Source organism: Fusarium solani (genome assembly GCF_023522795.1).
Source record: "Fusarium solani strain SB1 chromosome Unknown bctg00000010, whole genome shotgun sequence".
Classification (NCBI taxonomy): domain Eukaryota; kingdom Fungi; phylum Ascomycota; class Sordariomycetes; order Hypocreales; family Nectriaceae; genus Fusarium; species Fusarium solani.
This window is the reverse complement of record NW_027072147.1, coordinates 2459949-2478801: the sequence shown is the minus strand read 5'-3', so window position 1 is coordinate 2478801 and position 18853 is coordinate 2459949. Positions and strand designations below refer to the sequence as shown.

Genomic DNA, 18853 nt, shown 5'->3' with positions numbered 1-18853 from the left:
TCTCAGCAAGCTCCAGCCTTCGTGTCTCATCTTGACTTCTCTCTTCCTTGTCCTACGTGCTCCGTCTGCCTCTATCCCTACCATTCTACGCGTCGATTCGCAGTCTTACGATGATCCTGAAGAAATAGAAGGCATCCGTTTATTCACCTCGCCCCGCTTCTCGCTGGCGCATTGACATTCGCGCTTCTCATGATCTTCACGCACCGCCCTCAGCCTCAGTGATTGAATCGACTCATCGCTGAACAGCGAGGCAGCAATCATGCGCTTCCAAAACCCCTTCGCCTTTCGGTCGGGTCCGGTCTCATTCTGGACCACCGTCATCTACCTCGCCCTCGTCATCCCTCTCATCTACGTCCACGAGACTGTCCCACCAGCTCCTTCGGATCGCTCGCTCTACCAAGGCCTCAATTTGACCGAGGCATGGCTGGATCTTCAGACGATAAGCCGCGCATTCCATCCGTACAACAGTCACGAGAACGATGTAGTTCGCCAGTTTCTCATCGATCGCACCAAGGAGATTCTGGATCGCAACAGCATGCCCTACACGACTGAGACGATTGGTGGTGTTGATTGGCACACAAGGTGTGTCCTCGTTGCGTATATCGGCAGAGACACCAAAACTAACATCCCACAGGACCGCTTTTGTGCGAACTCAAGATTCGGATCTCAATCCTCGCGATGAGTTCATCCAATCTCGACCTCGTGGGGCCACTCTTTTCGATGACAAGATCTCTAACGTCACCTGGACATACAACACAGCCAGGCCTACTGGTACCAACATCGCTAAGGGCACTTGGATGGGACAGTACTTTGAGGGAAACAACTACTACGTTTACATCCATGGAAAAGATGACCCTGAGGGCGATTGGTGGCGCTCAGAATCAGCTTACAAGAAGTTCCGCGGCCAAGGTGGTGTCCTAGTCAACTGCCATTTTGACTCGTGAGTTACCATGATCATTCTATTGCGCTTCGCTCACATTATCACAGGGTCTCTACTGGCTACGGAGCTACCGATGACGGCATGTCTTGTGTGTCGATGCTACAGCTGCTGAGCTACTTCACATTGCAGGGCCGTCAACCCAAGAACGGCATTGTTTTGCTCTTCAACAATGCTGAGGAGGATGGCCTTCTAGGTGCCCGAGCTTTTGGCTACAGTCCTCTGCTGCACTTCACCCATACCTTTGTCAATCTTGAAGGTGCCGGAGCTGGTGGCCGTGCCATCCTCTTCCGAACTACCGACTTGCAAGCTGCCAAGGTGTACTCCAAGAGCCCTCATCCCTTCGGATCTGTTGTTGCTGCCAACGCCTTTGAAAGAGGCGTAATCAAGAGTGCGACTGACTACGAGATCTTTGCCGACATTTTCGGACAGCGTGGAATGGACATAGCCTTTTACGCTCCTCGCGCTCGATACCACACCAACCAAGATGATACTCGTCACACCTCTGTTAACAGCATTTGGCACATGCTCTCGGCGGCCCTCGCATCGACTGAGAGGTTTTCACAGATTACCGGCACTACATTTCATGGCGATCGATCTGATGGAAAGTCTGACCTTGTGCAAAATGGTAAAAAGGCTGAGGGTGTGTGGTTCGACATTTTTGGCTCAGCTTGGGCTGTCTTTGCGCTTAGGGGGCTGTTTGCATGGTCTCTAACGCTTCTCGTCGCCACACCCTTGATTCTGGTTGCCGTCACTTATATTCTGGCGCGGAAGGACAAGTACTACTTCTTTTCCAGAGACATCAAGATGCACCACGACATTAATGATGATCCGGTGGTGCTGGGTGGCTGGAAGGGCTTCTTGCGCTTCCCGTTTGCCCTCGCCTTCGCAGGGGCCCTTACTATTGCGTCCACGCTTCTTCTTGCTAAGTTCAACCCTCTCATCATCTACAGCAGCCCTTATGCGGTGTAAGCACCCCAAAACTCGGTCTAGGCGGTTAACTAACATGTTCTAGGTGGTCCATGACTCTCTCGATCTTCTACTTTTCGTTTTGGCTTATCATGCGAGGAGCCAGCTTTGTTCGCCCGAGCGCCCTTCACCGTGGATACGTTCTCATCTGGCTCTTTGCCCTTGGCTGGGGTTTGCAGGTTGTGGGTGCTGTGGCGGAGGATCGCATGCACATCGCCGCCCTATATGCGACTGTGTTCCTCCAGTCTGCTGTCTTCCTGGCCTTGTTCATCTCTCTGTTGGAGCAGTTCGCCCTTCTTGGAAAACACGATTTTGCCATGCAGCTACATGATGCCCATCAGGCGCGAGATATCTCAAGCCATGGCACTGACCACGAGTCGCGACCCCAGCCCGAGGAGGAACCTGCTCAGCCTGAGGGTGACGACGACGCATCCGAGGATGCAACGGAGACAACACCGCTCAGAGCGAACGAGCCAGGCTATGGTTCCAGCACTAGGACATCGTTTGCTACCACCTATCGTCGCTCCGTTGCGGACAACGCACCCTCCCCGCCTAGGATGCGAAGATATCAACCTTACGAACATGAGCAATCGTGGTCGGGGCGACTCCCTTCTTGGACTTGGATTATCCAATTCCTTCTCTTGGCCCCTGTACCTGTCATCTTGTTTGGCAACCTCGGCCTAGTTGCTATGTCTGCTTTGCAGATGACAGGCACAGATGGTGGCAGCCTCCTGGTGCCCGTGCTGACTTTGGGTATCGTGAGCATTTTCCTCTTGCTCCCGCTCACACCCTTTATCCACCGCGTCTCGCATCACGTCCCCATGTTCCTGTTGTGTGTATTCGCAGGCACCTTCATCTACAACCTGGTTGCCTTCCCGTTCTCAGACAGCCACCGCTTCAAGTTCTACTTCCAGCAGGTTGTTGACCTTGATAATGGTACTGACACTGTTTCCATTGTGGGACTGGAGAGGTTTTCGCGCTCGGTCATTAAGTCATTGCCGAGTGCTAGCAGTCAGGACATTAAGTGTGAGAAGGCTGTTGGGCGAGATCTCATGGAGTGTCTATACGACTCATCTACTCTGTCCCCTCACTTGGTCGAAGGCAAGACACCTAGAGAGTTGATCACTTTTGAGACAGTGGATGGCACGAACGCGTCGAAGGGACGACTCCGAATCGATGCCTTGGACTCGAGACTTTGTTACCTTCACACGTCGCGACCGATTTACGGTTTTGCTGTTGATGGCGGAGCCGCAAGAGATCCTCGCTTTGGTGGATTCCCCTCAGAAGGGTTTAAGACGATCCAACTTTGGCGACGCGATCGGGATCGGCCTTGGACTGTGAATCTCTATCTGGACGAGCACGCTCAGCAAGCTGATAAGTCATTTGAGGGAGAGCACAGCAAGCAACTGGGAGATGGCTCAGTCGTGCACCGTCGGGCGGATGATCCTCTCGAAGTGACGGTTCGGTGTGCTTGGAGCGATGCCAACAAGCCAGGAACAATCCCGGCGCTTGATGAGCTTCTTAAGTACATGCCAACTTGGGCTGCCGTTACCAAGAAGAATGTTGGTCTGGTGGAAGTGCGCAAGACATACAAAGTTTGAGTATGAGGCGTGTTGTTTGAGCCTTGTAAGGACATTGGCAAGGGTTGGATTCGCGTATGGTTAGAGTGACTGAGATTTGGGTTTGCGAGCGTCGGCGTTGGCCACGCCTGGAGTTTGGGATCGGCTGCTTGGGTACGACCTATTGTTGATTAAACACGAAGCATAAACAGCTGCCATTGGAATTGTGAGAAAGATAATACAATCGCATTGATTAAGACGTCTGAAACGTTTGTTCACGTCTGTCTCAGAATACGCCAAACCACAAACCCCGCGATCCATCATTGCCATAAGAAGTGAACAACTTCCAGGCTCATCATTTCACAATCCGATATTCATATAAATAATTGATACAGAGCATTCGTGATTTGTGGTATTGTTCCGATCTCGACTTCTATCGATAGGCGCAACTCTCGGGTAGCTCGGGTTATCCACCAAACGTATCTTGGCGTAATCCACTTTCTTCGGGCGTTGACTTAACTTCAACAACGTTCCGATCGCGAGACAACTGACTGAGACTCAAAATGGTCTCGAATATCTGGCTGCCATCAAATAGGCACAATGAAGCCACTCATCATGCACTTATCTACTACGTGTGCGGCAATCCCGGCCTCATTGAGTACTACACCGACTTCTTGAAGCTGCTTCGCGGCCTCCTCGATAAGGTCGAGCACGACACGGCCTACGATATTTACGGCAGAAATCTCCTTGGATTCGTTGACGATGAGCATGAGCCTTTTGGCCCCGAGAACCAGCCATGGGATCTCAATGGCCAGATTGAGGGTATCTACGACGACGTGGCGGCTAGACGTGTCGACTCGAAGCCGTATGACTTTGCCATCCTCATGGGCCATTCTGTTGGGAGTTATATCTGCGTTGAGATATTTCACAGACACTTGGAATCTCCTGAGCGGGCACCTCACCTGAATCTTCGTCATGGCTTCCTTCTCTTCCCGACGTTGACGCATATTGCTCGTTCGCCAAGCGGCCTCAAGTTCACTGCACTTCGTCGCGCAGTGCCTTTCCTCGATACCACCACGCACATTGTTGCGCGACTTCTCCTCAGTTTCTTAACAGTGGCAGGTCTGACGTGGTTGGTGCAGCGAGTGATGGGTTTCACTCCCCCAACAGCGTCCGTGACAGCACGCTGGCTCAAGAGCAGGGACGGCGTGCGACAAGCGGTTCACTTGGGCATGTCGGAGCTCGAAACAATATGCGAAGAGCGATGGAGCGAAGAACTCTGGGCCGCAAGCCAAGGACCCAAGGGAGATGCACCTCGATTTTTTGTGTTTTACGCAAAGTCGGATCACTGGGTCGACGACGGCGAAAGAGAGGGCTTCATCGAGAGGCGGAGGGGAGGAGTTACGAAGATCGAGGTTGATGAGGGAGATATCCCGCATGCGTTTTGCACAAGAGATGGTAAGTCTTCAATGGTCTGTGTTGATGAGTTGTGCTGATTTTGGTAGATGCGAGTTTGGAGGTTGCGAAGAGGGTTTGTGGGTGGGTTGAGGAGATTGATCGAGTTGGGGAGAACCATTGATGGCAGATTTGAGGTGGTATAGAGCTATCTGATGCTTAGAGAACTTCATCATGGCATATATCACAATGGATTGGGTTGATGCACTACGGACAACGAACAATGGAGTATATACACTTGGCTTCATACTAACCTGACGCGTCAAAGAACAGTTCTCAGCAATAAAAAGACGGTTACAGAGGCGACGCGTTCATCTCACATGGACATGTCTTTGGGTGACATCGCTGGTTGTTGCTCATTGGAGACCCCGCACATCGGAGTGAAACATTCAACGTCATCATGGTGATGTCCAGCAGTGAATACGGGATGAGTTCCGATTCTGTCAAGGGCCCGGTCACTAGATAGAAATGAACGCATGGAAACAAAGAAGAAACCTGTTAACAGCCCATCGTCAGCTGAACAACCAAGATCAGTCGCCACGGCGACGAAACAAAGGACCGAGATCGACTTTCCCCGCAAACTTTACCAGCCAGCGATGCCGCCCAGCTTCTAATTCCGGCACTCTTGGCACTTCTAGAAAAGGGCGTTGGACGGCGTTGATTTGACGGCTCTGACAACCCACACGGCGTCACCTAGCGTCGGCCGAGGGTAAAAAGATGGTGTGTTGACGACGGCAAGTGGTATGATGTTCTTTTAAGAGAGAACTTTTGTAAAGAGAACAGAGAGGTGTAAGCATCACTTGTGTATTGACGATAGCTTTTTGGTCTAGAGACCATTACCATTAACCCATTTCTTGTCATTCCTAATTACAACGTCCCAATTCCATGTGAAATTCTCATTGTGTACTTGAAACCGTTCCATGAACCATAGCCGGCATCATAAAATCTCACATCTAAGCCATTCCTGGCAAGATGGTCTTTCATGAATACCTCATAATTTACAGAGCAATGGCAGCGAGGGCAACCATGGCGATGGCACCAACACCCTTGAGGCCAGCAGCACCGTTGACCTCGACGGTAGAGGCGCTGGGGGTAGAGACGGGAGCCGCGGTGGTGGTCTTGGGGGCAGAGGTGGTGGGGACGACGGGAAGGACGGTGGTGCTCTCCTCCTCGGCCTTGGAGGTGGTCTCGGCGGCGGCAGAGGTGGTGGCGGCAGCCTCGCTCGTGGTCTCGGGAGCAGCGGAGGTCTCAGCGGCGGCGGAGGTGGCCTCGGCAGCGGTGGTCTCTGCCTTGGAGGACTCGGCGCCGGACTCGGAACCGCCGCTGCCGGGGTTCTTGCAGAGACCCTCGGTAGCAGGGAGGACCTTGTCTGGGGAAAGAGTCAGTAAATATTCAAGATGCAAATGTATAAGTGAGACATACTGATGGCAACGTCGGCACCACACTTCTCAATCACGCAAGAAGTAGCCTTGCTGCGGACATCGTCAAAGTTCTTGCAGACGCAGGTGTAGTCGGTGGTCTTGCAGTCCGTCTCGCTCTCGATGGCATCGTCGAGGCAGGGAAGGGCGCAGGAGGGGATGTCACTGCGAGACTGAGCCTGGACGGAGGCGATGAGGGCGAGGACAGCGAGAGAGAACTTCATCTTGACTGATTTTTGTTGTTTGAGTGAGAGCTTGAGAGGCTTGTAAGAGACAACGAATGAAGACTGGTCCAAGTGATAGCGAGTGGATGAGGAGGAAGTGAAAGGAGAGGATGAGATGGATGGACGATGGCCCTTTATGTATGCGAGTCTACTCGACAACAAGCTTCGGCATCACACTGCATTGGCCTCTTTTGCTTGGTTTGTTAGTTCCCATGTCATTGCCAGGGCGAATACGACCAGCCTTTCCCCTTCTTCCTCCAGCTTTTCCCCGCGATGAAGTGGTGTGGATGGACCGGGATCCAAGCGACGAGCCGGGGGAAGCAAGACAGGGGGAGGGCGTGTGGCAAAGGGGAGTCTCTCGGAAGGTTTCCATGTGTGTGCAAGTGTGCGTGTGGTAACTATTCCCAGACGAGACATTTGTTGGAGACGGACGACGTTTCCGCATTTGAACCACACCACCGAGGGGAGAGGGGGGAAAAGAACTTTTTTTGTTCAAATTTCGGGGGTTGGCCAAGATTGAAGATGGACTTGGTCGATCCACCCCCGGATTTCGGAGGTGAATCCTGTATAGGTTCATGTGAGCCGATGATTTCTTCTGGGGAAATGGGGAGTTTCTGGAGATCTTGATATTAGATGCCGAGAAATCCGGGGATCGCAAGTTCACCGCTTGAGTGAAGACAAGGGGAATGACAACATGAACAATTCAAATGACAACACAGGCAGTTCAATACAAACAATAATAGTACCCGCAGGTATAACGTAAAAGGACATCCAGCTGCCCCCCGGGACACTGCATTGGGTCACATGCTAAGGCCGATCTTGTCCATCCAAGAACAGCTCCCTCGGCCGATTCGACCACCCTAGTACAACTTGAGCGACAAGGCCGAAGAAAATTAACATTTTCAGCAACACCCCAAAAAACCGGTTCTTTTTTTCGGGGTAACTAAATGACTGATTCGACGGAGATGAGTGTGGTAATACAGTAGCAGGGCGGGCGCCAGACATGCAGGAACCGGGATGAGGCGTTGATGGTCAAGGTGAACTTTGCTGCTAGAAGCTGTCTTGATGTCTATTCTGAGATGCCCTCATATGCCAATTCACCTGGACTCAATTGACTGTTAACGAGCCATAACAACGCCTCTCTCGGCCCATGCCATACCCCCTACCTTCAGCCAACCATACACCAACCTCCCATTTCCAACCTCAATCGCCAAGAAGGCAGTACGTCCGGGGAAGAACTAACAGCACCCTGTCTCTCCATTCCCATTTTCCCTCCCCCGCATCCCAAACCCCGCGGGTATAACTCCACCCCTGTAGCTGAACAAGGATCTTGACCAACTCGCCTTCCTTGTTGGAAGAGAACTACTGTCATGACCCATGTCCTTCTGCCGCCACGCCGAGGCTCACATGAAAGCCGCATGCTTTGGTCAAGAGGAATAACTGAGGACCCGGGAGAGCCGCGTGCACGGTTGGTGTCCGTAGTTGCCGACTTGGCAAGTGGCCTTGTGGAGAGGTGGATGAGCTTGGAAATTGTTGGTTGCATTGCATTTGGAGAGCTAGGGAGGGTATCAGGTATTGCTGTGGTGGACTGGCAGTACGATCGTACTACGTAGTAAACGCGGGTTGGATTCTTGGAGAGGTTGGTACAGTAACAAGGCCAGGTTGTGAGCCGTCATTTACCGGCCTTGTCTATCGGATGTCGGCGTTTGTCGTCTTGATCCCTTAAAGATCTACAGCTTCAGAGCTGGCGTATAATCCACACAATTCAACACTGAAAAAGATGAATCTATTCATGCACAATCATGCATAAAACATCGGCATTTAGCAAATTAAGCTATCTTGTGAAGCATCGGACCATGGTGATGGAGTGAACAACTTGGAGTGGGTGTGAAGGAGTACGTAGGCAACTGCGCAAATTTCAAGGAACCCGGCCAGTCTAATCCATCAGCTCATCAAGAATAGAAAGATCCAGTCCAACTTCTTGCTCTCTTTGGGCAAGGTGCATTGTCATATCCAGGGGCATCCAACGCCGGCACATGTCGGGACACACACCAAGATCGAACCACCACCAAACTCAGGCGCTTGAAAGACCCAGAATCAGCTCTCATGACATCAATAGAGGATCTCTAATGTACCTCTGAGATGTGGAAATCAAAAACTGCAATACGACTTTAGCTACGCCGTTGAAATGCATTGCATCTTCTCACACACCCCTCTTGATCACAAGCAAGTCTCTGGCACAGGATCTACATGCGCTGCACCCGGAGATTGAGAAAGGTTAGACTGGTTCCTGCAGGATTCACTTGCCGAGGTAGTAGCAAGCTGTTCCTGAGCATATGATGATGGTCGTTTCCCCAAGCACGTTGCTGTGCCTGAAGCTGGCACACCTTTTCTTGGATGCCTTCAAACTCAGCCCTTCGACATGAATCCGAAACACGAGATGTTCAAGCAATTTCAATCTTGTGAATATTTCGAAAGAAGACCGAACTATGGAAAGCTCAGGTGTCGATCCAACATGATGGCTTGTGATGCTTGGCCCCGAAACCAGTCGGGGAGCCCGAAGAGCAAGACTTGCAGTTACGACAGTTGAGGCGTTGGTACTATTTTCGAACGCACTCTTGGCAAACTCTCCTTTACAGGATTGAACACGGGGGAGGCACAACAACTCAACCCGAAAACCACGCGCTTCGAAGTCGTCCCCCCAACATGGCCTCGACCTAAGAAACGCCCACCCTGAAGCGATTTGTCGCTCAACACTGACTAGAAACCACGCAGCCAACTAATCCCATCCCTTATAATCAGGAAAATACTTTTCATGTATCCTCCCCGCATACTCAAGAAGCGACGGATACTGCCTCACGACCTTTCCACTCGTCGGTGAACTAAAAACATCAATTAGCAAAACCCTTCAACATCAGCAGCAAGACTCACGCATCACACGTCAAAGCCGAAGCGATGAAAGCAAAAAGCGTCGCATCAACTTCTGTTGGTTCTTCACCTCCAAGAGCCCAAAACGGCCCGCCCCGACTCGCACTCGTTCTCGCCTCAGATATGAGGGCATCGATACTCTCCCAGACTTCCTCCCTCAGAGTCGCGACTTCGTCATCCGTAAAACGCCCTGTACCTTGCCCCCAAAGCGCTTTGGTGACATTTCGATGTACGAGCAGACCAACAAGGACCTGAAGAGGCCACGGAATGGGAGCCAGAGCGTTGGACCTCATGGTATAGTAGTTATCGCACCACCTCTCCCGCGTTCCATAAAACGACACCTTATCCTCAGCAAGAGCTCTAAAAGCAAGATCAGTCGCCCTCTGAACAGGCGAAAGCTTGGCATTCAGATCCTCCACGATGCCATCCTCGATGAAGCGCTTGATGATAAAGGTCGAGTCGCCTAGGCGCTCCTGTGTGTCGAGCTCGATGTAGGGAATCTTTCCCCGTGGTCCAGTCTTTGGTGAACCTCCGCCGACTTTGTATGGGATTCCGGCGAAGCGTAGACGTGTTTCGAGCTTGATGACGAAGGGAGACCATGTAAATGTTCCTGGTTCTCCGAATCCGCGGAAGAGGGTGATCTGGGGGGTGCTCTTGGATGCCATTTTGCGCAACGACATGGTTTATTTGCAATTATTGCTATTAAAACTCATACCAGTATTTCTCCCAGATTCATTTCATGATTTATATCATCTTTCCCGGTGTTTTCATCGTGATTCGCGCCGTCTCGCGGCTCCGTCGCTGGCCGGACTTTGACTCGGAGTCCGGACCCACACCGGGCGCGAGCCGCGAGCACGGCAAGACGAAAAGGCCGGCACGGTCCTTGGCACGGCCGTCTATATACCAGGCTGTCCCAATCGACAAAACAACTTTGATACGGAAGCCATCGTCAAGACTGCAGCGAGTATGGGCTCGGATAGACTTGCCGTGCTTGTGGACAGAATTGCCCAGAATGGAAGTCCGCCAGCCCCACACACCAGCTCTGTCTTGGCGAGCTGCCACGGAGCAGCCCTTTTGCGATGGTGCAAGCTGAGTTGGAGGAATTGCATTAGTTTCATTCGTCCCTAGCTATTCCTGTCGTTTTGCTGATCATGGGTCAGATATAGCTCCGGAGAGAAACACGTTGCGTAAACCGACCATGTCCCATCATGAGATTCTACCCTGAACAACTCAATATTCAGAAACAACAAAACTTGATCAAATGTTGAGTAGAATCTCGTGAGATGACTAAAACCCTTCGCCTGGACCTTCTTCACTATCCTCTGTCGTCCCTTTTCTCGGCCAAATCCACCCTAGGTCTACCACGGCAGCCAATCGTGGCGTCGAGGAGCCCGCTCAATTCGCCCGGAGCTCCAGGGACGGCGAGAAGCCCGTGGGGTCAGTCCCCGCCCCATGACGGAATTACCGCATGGAGGGGCATTGACGACGATGGCATGAGGGGATGGTGAATGATACAATTACTCAGCTCTGAGACGTTGACTGACAAGTTTTTGAGTATATAGACACGTCGTTGGCCCTCGACTCTTGTCTCAAGCATTGCAACTTGTCCTGGCGTAAAAACTCGAAACAAAATGAGCGGAAAGACTTACAACGTGGGTGTCATTGGATACGGGTAAGCTCACCAAGCCGTCTCATGAACACCAACTGATAACAACAACAGCGCCTCTGCCAAAATCTTCCACATCCCCTTCCTCACGCAAACACCTCAGCTTAAGCTGTACAGCATTGTTCAGCGATCACCCAAGGAGGGTAACTCGGCACCACACGACTACCCCGACATCAAGCACTGTACCGACTACAAGCAGCTGCTTGCCGACCCTGCTGTCGACCTAGTCGTCGTCAGCACACCTCCTGGAAACCACTTTGAGCTCACCAAGGCCGCTCTTGAGGCTGGAAAGCATGTCTTGACTGAGAAGCCCTTTGTGCCCACCTCAGCCGAGGCTGATCAGCTTATCGATATTGCCAAGAAGAATGGCAAGCTCCTTATCGTCTACCAGAACCGACGATGGGACAATGACTTTGTCACTGTCAAGAAGCTCATCTCTGAGGGAACCCTTGGTCGAATCGTTCAGTTCGACACTCACTTTGACCGATATCGTCCTACTCCCTCCAACAACTGGAAGCTCGACCTCACCATCGCCCAGGGCGGCAGTGCCCTCTTTGACCTGGGCACCCATCTCATCGACCAGGCTTACCACTTGTTCGGCAAGCCCCAAGCTGTCCACGGCCGTCTCCTCTCTCAGCGCAGCGGCAAGTTTGACTTTGAGAACCCTGACGGTGTCTCTGCCGAGCTCACCTACCCGGACGGCCTCCTGGTCAACATCCGCATCAGCGTCATGAGCGCCGAGGTCGACCAGCCCCGATTCTGGGTCCGCGGCACAAAGGGTAGCTTCCGCAAGTTCGGCCTCGACACCCAGGAGGAGCAGCTCCACGCTGGCAAGAAGGCGACCGACGCCGACTTTGGCAAGGATGACCCCAAGCACCTGAAGCTGGTGTTGGTGGGCGATGACGGTGTCCCCAAGGAGCAGCCTGCTCCCATTCTGGAGCCTGTCACGTACAAGGCCTTCTATGCGCAGCTGGCCAAGGCTGTTGAGAGTGGACGGGAGGAGGATGTACCGGTCAGTGCGACTGATGCTAGGGATGTTTTGCAGTTGATTGAGGCTGTTTTCGAGAGTGCCAAGACGGGCAAGGATGTCACTTTTGCTTAATTTATCCTGTATATTGATGAGTTTGATGAATAAAAATTGAAGTTATACCCAACATTGGAGGTTGAACGAGTGATGGTGATGGTGATGGGGCTCAGGCCTAAGTGGAAGGAACAACTGCCACCTCCCCTTGCTACCTGCCTCACGAAGTGGTATCATTTAGCAACGGGAAGTGCCTTATCTAATTCCCCTTACCTAACACCAAAAGTTCTCTCACCGAGAACTTGAAGCAACCCGGCAATTCAACATGTGCATTCTTCCATCTCGTCAGTGCTGATGGCGCACTCAGATCCGTCATCACCAGGCATCACCACTCAGCAGCATCATTATCCTGTGAGGCTCTCATTTTTGAGAGATTCATGTTCCATCTTTTGATTAGCAACGTTCACTTTGACCTCATTCGCAGCCTCCGCAGCCCTAGTACCGAGCCAACATCCTCCCCTGATGGCCTTCCGATTATACACTGGCCGAAACTCGACCAGAAACTCAAGACCGCCATCGAGAGTATCCAGCCCCCTTTCCGATATACGAAAATCACTCGAAAGGATCCTCTCGAAGAGGGAAGTGACCTTTGCCCCCTCAATAGACGGGACCGCCGACCAAGACCGAGAGTCAGACCCGGACGTAGACCTAGAAGCCGCGGACCCGGGTATCAGATCACGAAATGAGAAACGAAGCTAGCGGCGACGAATTCTGCTGTTCCCTCCAATAGGAAACCCAACGACACTTTTGAAGCGTAGTTTTCACTGGTTTCTCAGGACACGGAGGGACATACGCATCGAGAAGAAGATTGGCAACCCATGGTCATGCCGTCGCATCAACTACAACATTCACAAGCTATCGAACTTGACTGGGTGGTGTCTGCGCTTCTTCTTGACGATCCTGTGGTGTATATTTATCGGACTCTTGCACGATCGACTGCCCTTTATTTGCGGACCTTCTGCATCGACAATCGAGGAGGCGACCGCAGCAAGATTCCTCTTCCAGCAGCAGATATTTCGCCCCAATATTATCCTTTTCTTCGAGGCTTTGGCTGCGGGCGGTGGTAGTTTTGCAATGACCCAGGGTTTCATAAGGTCGGCCTCCTCAATTGCAGGGGAAGACATGACTAACCATTCCTAGTTTGAGAGCATCGAGAGAGAGGATGGAGAGAGTCGCACATACGGCGACTACTGTGGCGGCAGCGGTTCTCAAGAGCGCCAAACCTGGTGATATGCGGCGAGAGGATCTGCAACTCAACGTCTTGTGAGTTCCTGTGCTGTGTTGGTGGCTGAACATTTCTGATGTGTTACAGCAACTGCCTCGCCTTGGTCACCGCCTATCCCGTATGCCTCGTGAATCGTATACGCGGTAATACACATGACCCTTGTGTGGTAACGTTGTGCAACCGGGCCGCGAAAAGACTTCAACAGTTGCGCCCAATCGAAAAAGACGACCCTGGGACCAGGAGTGAGACCAGTACCTCAAGCGTTACCTTCCAAGAGGGCACAAGAAACGAGATGGAACACTTCTTTGAGATACTGTCCCTTCAACTTGAACGGGAGTTCCGAACCTCTTCACGATCCAAGCTGCCGTCGATTGCTCCTCAACGCGTCATGTACAATATCCGTAACCACTTGGATGATCTCGCCGATATCTGCGACTTTGGCACGTTTCGAACGCCACTTATCCGTAAGTTCCTTATGCTGGCATCGCCAATTCTCTAACAAGAACAGGTGAAAACGTCGACCTCATGGCCATGATCGGGCGGGAATCCAGCGTCTATGCTTACAGTGATAATGTGAAACCCATTGCCTTTCTCTGGACCTTTGACATCGTGGCGCGTGTCCTCTGCCTCAGCCTTCCTATTCAGACATGCACCACGTTGGCCTGGTCCATGATGGGCAGGGCAGCCCTTGAGATCGCGGGAATCTCAGTCATCACCGCTACGGCTCTGACAATCCTCAACGAGATCTGGGGTCTATGGGATCCCTACGCAAAAGGCGTCAATATATACTCATGGACACTTGGCGTCGCAAGAGAGATTGACGCCATGCTCAACGATGTCTATGACAGTGATAGGGATAGGGACAAGGGGCTGCCTTTGAGGAAACACGGGTATGATGCTTGGAAGATACCGAGTGACAAACCTCGGCCTTCACCGGCAGATGAAGAGCTTCCCCGGGTAGTTGATGAGCTATACGAAATCAACCATCACTTAGAGGCCTTGAGGCATTGTCGCGAAGGAATATGAGGTCACCAGGGAGTCAAGTTGACGACGGTGTTTGTGAAGGGCTTCCATGTAGGATTAAGCAGAGAATAAAAGCATGGACTATGACGAATATTGAAGTAAATAGTGATAGAAGGCATTGGATACGCAGGGCATGTACTATGACAGAAATCATTAGATTCACTGCTACTAAATAGCTAAGGTATCCTAGATAAACAATGCCCATCCAACCGCCCATGACCGGATATATATATATGAAAAAAATGCGAGCCTGTGATGCAAGCTCATCTATCAACCCTTTGTATCCTCTCGATGCATTCCTCAGGGTGCTGAAAAACAACAGACTCCGACTTTTTCGTTTTCTTATATGCAAGAATCAAATGTACAAGAAATGTTGAGTTTTAAATGGCGAGAACGAGGCCAGCAAATGCCGCGGCGAATGCAGCAACGGCACTGCTGCCCATGACCCTCACGCCGAAACTCTCGATGTTGATGCGCTCGCCGATGAACGAGGGCCAGTAGTCGGCGGCTGGGGACTCGTCGAGGGTGCCGTTCCAGCAGTAGTTCTGGAAGCACTCGCGGCACTTGTCCGGGAGGGCCGTGTTTGTGCGGTCGAAGCTGCGGGCGAGCATAGCGCAGCCTACACAGACGGGCCAGTCTGGGTCGCGGGTCGCGTTGAGCATTGTTGCGGCCGCATAGCCGTTCTCGATTATGGCGGAGAGCTCGGATGAGTTGACGGTGGTTTGGAAGGTGGAGATGTTGGAGGCGTAGACGTAGGGGTAGTTGGGGATGTAGACGATCAGGGGTGACGGCTCAGACGTGTTGGAGGCGTTGCAGCCAAAGAATGTAGGCCGCGTGTTGAGGCCTAGGTTGAGGAAGGTGTCGCGGCCAGGGACGACGGGGAACGCGGATCCCTTGGAGATATCAACGAGGGATCGCTCGTACGTCTTGATGGGCGATGCGCCGTCGGGCCAGCCCGATTCGGTGTCGGCGGACGAGTCGAACGAGAAGACGACGTCGACCTCGCGCTCGATGCGGATGTGCGGGTAGTAGGGGACGTTTTGGAGATCTTCGCCGCCGTCGACGAGGGTTAGGCGGTCCGAGTCGACGCTGAGGTTCTCGAGCTTGTTCCAACCCTTGAAGGGGTTGGGCGTCCAGTCTGCAATGTCGTTGTTGTCGTCACCGATGGACTCGAGGAGCGCGGAGACGGCGTCGATAGCTACATCGGGTACGTCGTCGGGGACGTAGGGGCTGTCGGTCTCGTTGAGGTAGATGACGATAGCGTTGAACAAACTACTCGATGTTCCCATGACGAAGCCAGCATTGTCGAAGCCACGGATGCACGCCTTGTCCTTTGGCAGCTTGCCGCCGCTAAACTCGGAACCGACGTACTTGAGGGGCACGAAACCGTTGAGCGTCGGGTCGAAGGAGCCGAGCTCCCAGGGCGTAAACTCAAAGACTGTCGAGTTGAGCGAGACGATGGTCTCATCCGGGTCGCGGCCGTCGGCGATGAGGATGGGCATGGGCGCCTTGCCCTCCGAAAAGAGCGTGTCGTCGGCGAGGGAGGACCAAGTGTACCCAGGACCTCCGTTGGTGGCGTTGATAAGCTGGTACGAGAGCATGCGACCCCAGTAATCCGTCATGGAGCGCTCATACCCAGCATCCTTCTTGTCCGAGACCTCGTCGAGGATGTTGTTGTAGTACTGCAGCAGGGCATAGTTGTTAGGACCTTCAAGAATCGAGTTCTCCAGCTGCCAGATGCCCGGGTAGTTGACGCTCTCCTGCACAGAGGTAAAGTTGTTCATCATCAAGCTGCCAACCAACCATCCACCACCCGACAATCCAGAGAGGTACGTCGCACTCTGGAGAAGACCACCGAGGTTACCGTCCTTGTCGCTGCCGTCTGAGCGATCATCCCACGCGGCCAGGGCGCCGGCGCCGCACAGCATAGCACGGTAACCACCTCCCGAAACAGCGATACCAATATTAGGCAGAGCCGTAGAGTTATTCTCAACATCCTTGAGGTACTCGTCGCTGTCGAATCCAGGAATGGCTATACGCTTCAGGAGGGTTCGGATGTGAGGGATCGTCTCGTTGCGTCGCTTGGGGAGCCACTCGCGCTCCTGGTCGGAGATGCGGGTGCCGTTTCGAATGGAAGGTCGCTCGCTGGGACAGGTGACTTCGGTGGGAACGTAGCCATTGGGGGCTTGAGGAGATCCTCGCCTTGAGAGGGAGGCGGGCTGTGAGAGGAGGTCTGAGTTGGCGATGGCGACGACCGAGTCTTCGGCTGCGGGTTGACAATGTTAGGAATGGGAGTAAAGAAAGCGCAAGACCACTGTGCACCAGCTGCGCTATAGATATAGCTTCTAGGTAGCAGAGCGCATTGCGGCGACGCAGACGTAGAGACAATACTTACGCGCAGGTCTGGCGGCGACCGGAGTCAAGGCTGTAGCAGCAGCCAACAATAGCGTGAGGCTATTGGAAAGGGAGGCCATGCTACTCGTTGGCCCACCAGGGAGTAAAATAAAATAAAAAAAAGCGTAATAAAGAAATAGAGGAGAAAATAGAGTTAAAGAGCTTTCCAAAAAGGTTAAACAAGAAACAATAAAAAGAGGCGAGATTCCTCTGTCTCTCTTCTCAGTCGATAATTGCTTCGTATTCTTATGCGACACGCGGATGGATCCCCCTCTTCCAGGCAAGGGTTAAAAAAATAAGGAGATGATGGAATAATGTGGAGCAAGAGGGAGAAGAAGAGAAGAAAATAAAAGAACCCAAGACTCTAAAGACAACAGCTTCAAAAAGTACAATAAAGAAGCAAAAAAAGGAAGGGAAAGAATCCGGGTGTATTCCAAAGAGGGAGAGGATGAAGGAGGGAGGGTTTGTTGCGTGGATGGAGACTGAGATGGATGATCCAGGTCGAGTTTAATTAGTATCGCCCTTCAATTTTGCGCGGGGGACAAAGCTCTTCTCTTGCGATAGGATCTACCAGCGTAGAAAAAAGTTGAAATGTCAATGTCAATTCCCCGCGGGCTTCTTGAATCATTTCTCTTCCTACAAAAACACCGAACACAAGTCCCGTCCCCGTTCTCTTGCGCCTCTGCCAAGGTCAGCCCAGCCCTGCCCAGCCCCCGTCATCAATCGAAGCGGGCACCTATGATTCTTCTGATGCGAGTTCCATCCGCGGGTCGCGAAAGGTAACTTGGCAGACATGTTAGTTGAAGTTTCTGTGTTCGGGTGCGACCAGGACACTCTGTTTGTGTATACACTGCACAGCATGAACTCTTCAACAAGTACAATTCCTGTCGACATGTTCTAAACACAACATCACCATCACCATCTCTAACGCACCCGGCCCGCCCGAAACAGCGCCAAGTCCTTGGTGGTGAGAGTGAGCTTACGGTGCAGTCCAATCCACCCACCTTATGGATTGCATCTTACGGCGGGGCTTAGCGTGGTATTTGGGTCCCCCTGGCCTGGCGCGCAGCCACTAGAATGGACCCCGAAAGATTGAAAGTTTGAAGGGGGGACCGGAATTCGGATTGGATCCATGCTCCGGGATGGAAGCATGTGCATTGATTCCATTTACATATTGTTACCCACGTGCAGCTCACATCATATCTAGGTTATGACGGCAGGAGACGTTTTTCTCTTATCTGAGAAGTGAGATCTTTACCTCTGGAATACGCTTATTCGCTTCAACCTAAACAGCGAGATTAAAAGGAACGTGCCTCATCCAACTCCGAAACTCAGCCAAGCACTTGACAAAAACAAACCACCTCATGCCTGCGTCAATAAACGAGACCCTCGTCCTTCAGCCTTGGCGATGGAGCCTGCCAAGACGGATTGGCGGCTGCTTCGTGCTCTCCTCTCTGTAAGACTCGTCTAGATAGCTCACTTTTGTGTTGGCAGAGAACAGCACCGCCATCTTGTCAGCCCGCAGCTCGCATTCTTCGGGTCCCCGAACACCCAACGTCCCCTAGTTGCCGTCACAACCTATTTTTGAGCCAGGCACTGGAATCAAAAAAGAAAAAATCACTCGGCCGATCGGGAGGCTGTGAATGGTCTCGTCGTATTTTTCTGGAGCTATCCGCGTATCAGAGTCTGTATTCAAGCCATGCGCCCTCTCAGTTGCTCGTCAACAGCCCACGAGTATCTCTCCACTTGACTCAGCGGGAGTCTCGGCATACATAACGACACCGCTTATTTCACTCTTGTGTTCGCCGAACGTGCCTATTGCCAAGTCTTTTTTTCAGGTGTTTCCAAGCGACATTGTCATCAATCCGATGCGTCTTCATCTTGTGCCACGGATTGGCCAAAAAAGGGGTATCAAACAAAAAAGAGGTAGTCTACACATACGAGTATACGTATAACCGCCGTATCAATCGGCGT

General features: G+C 52.2%; 7 protein-coding genes across 7 annotated transcripts; 4 read left to right on the top strand and 3 right to left on the bottom strand.

The window, feature by feature from the left end:
• Window positions 1–259: 259 nt before the first annotated feature.
• MRS44_014861 (uncharacterized protein) lies at window positions 260–3507 on the top strand (the record flags this gene model as incomplete). Its single annotated transcript, XM_046279654.2, has 4 exons — window positions 260–582; window positions 635–940; window positions 988–1905; window positions 1953–3507. The coding sequence occupies 4 exons, from the start codon at window positions 260–262 to the stop codon at window positions 3505–3507; spliced, it is 3102 nt and encodes a 1033-aa protein (XP_046127952.1).
• A 521-nt stretch (window positions 3508–4028) lies between these two features.
• On the top strand, window positions 4029–5044 carry MRS44_014860 (uncharacterized protein; the record flags this gene model as incomplete). Its single annotated transcript, XM_046284692.2, has 2 exons — window positions 4029–4923; window positions 4971–5044. The coding sequence occupies 2 exons, from the start codon at window positions 4029–4031 to the stop codon at window positions 5042–5044; spliced, it is 969 nt and encodes a 322-aa protein (XP_046127951.1).
• An 874-nt stretch (window positions 5045–5918) lies between these two features.
• MRS44_014859 (uncharacterized protein) lies at window positions 5919–6562 on the bottom strand (the record flags this gene model as incomplete). Its single annotated transcript, XM_046279653.2, has 2 exons — window positions 5919–6289; window positions 6343–6562. The coding sequence occupies 2 exons, from the start codon at window positions 6560–6562 to the stop codon at window positions 5919–5921; spliced, it is 591 nt and encodes a 196-aa protein (XP_046127950.2).
• A 2927-nt stretch (window positions 6563–9489) lies between these two features.
• MRS44_014858 (uncharacterized protein) lies at window positions 9490–10155 on the bottom strand (the record flags this gene model as incomplete). The annotated part of the gene is made up of 1 exon (XM_046274151.2): window positions 9490–10155. The coding sequence occupies one exon, from the start codon at window positions 10153–10155 to the stop codon at window positions 9490–9492; it is 666 nt and encodes a 221-aa protein (XP_046127948.2).
• Window positions 10156–11121: 966 nt separating this feature from the next.
• On the top strand, window positions 11122–12258 carry MRS44_014857 (uncharacterized protein; the record flags this gene model as incomplete). The annotated part of the gene is made up of 2 exons (XM_046274150.2): window positions 11122–11162; window positions 11211–12258. 2 exons carry the CDS (start codon window positions 11122–11124, stop codon window positions 12256–12258), a joined length of 1089 nt encoding a protein of 362 aa, XP_046127947.2.
• Window positions 12259–12614: 356 nt separating this feature from the next.
• MRS44_014856 (uncharacterized protein) lies at window positions 12615–14488 on the top strand (the record flags this gene model as incomplete). Its single annotated transcript, XM_065618576.1, has 6 exons — window positions 12615–12904; window positions 13014–13331; window positions 13378–13500; window positions 13550–13580; window positions 13668–13926; window positions 13971–14488. The coding sequence occupies 6 exons, from the start codon at window positions 12615–12617 to the stop codon at window positions 14486–14488; spliced, it is 1539 nt and encodes a 512-aa protein (XP_065474648.1).
• A 377-nt stretch (window positions 14489–14865) lies between these two features.
• MRS44_014855 (uncharacterized protein) lies at window positions 14866–16959 on the bottom strand (the record flags this gene model as incomplete). The annotated part of the gene is made up of 2 exons (XM_046284691.2): window positions 14866–16751; window positions 16881–16959. The coding sequence occupies 2 exons, from the start codon at window positions 16957–16959 to the stop codon at window positions 14866–14868; spliced, it is 1965 nt and encodes a 654-aa protein (XP_046127945.2).
• Between the last annotated feature and the right edge of the window lie 1894 nt (window positions 16960–18853).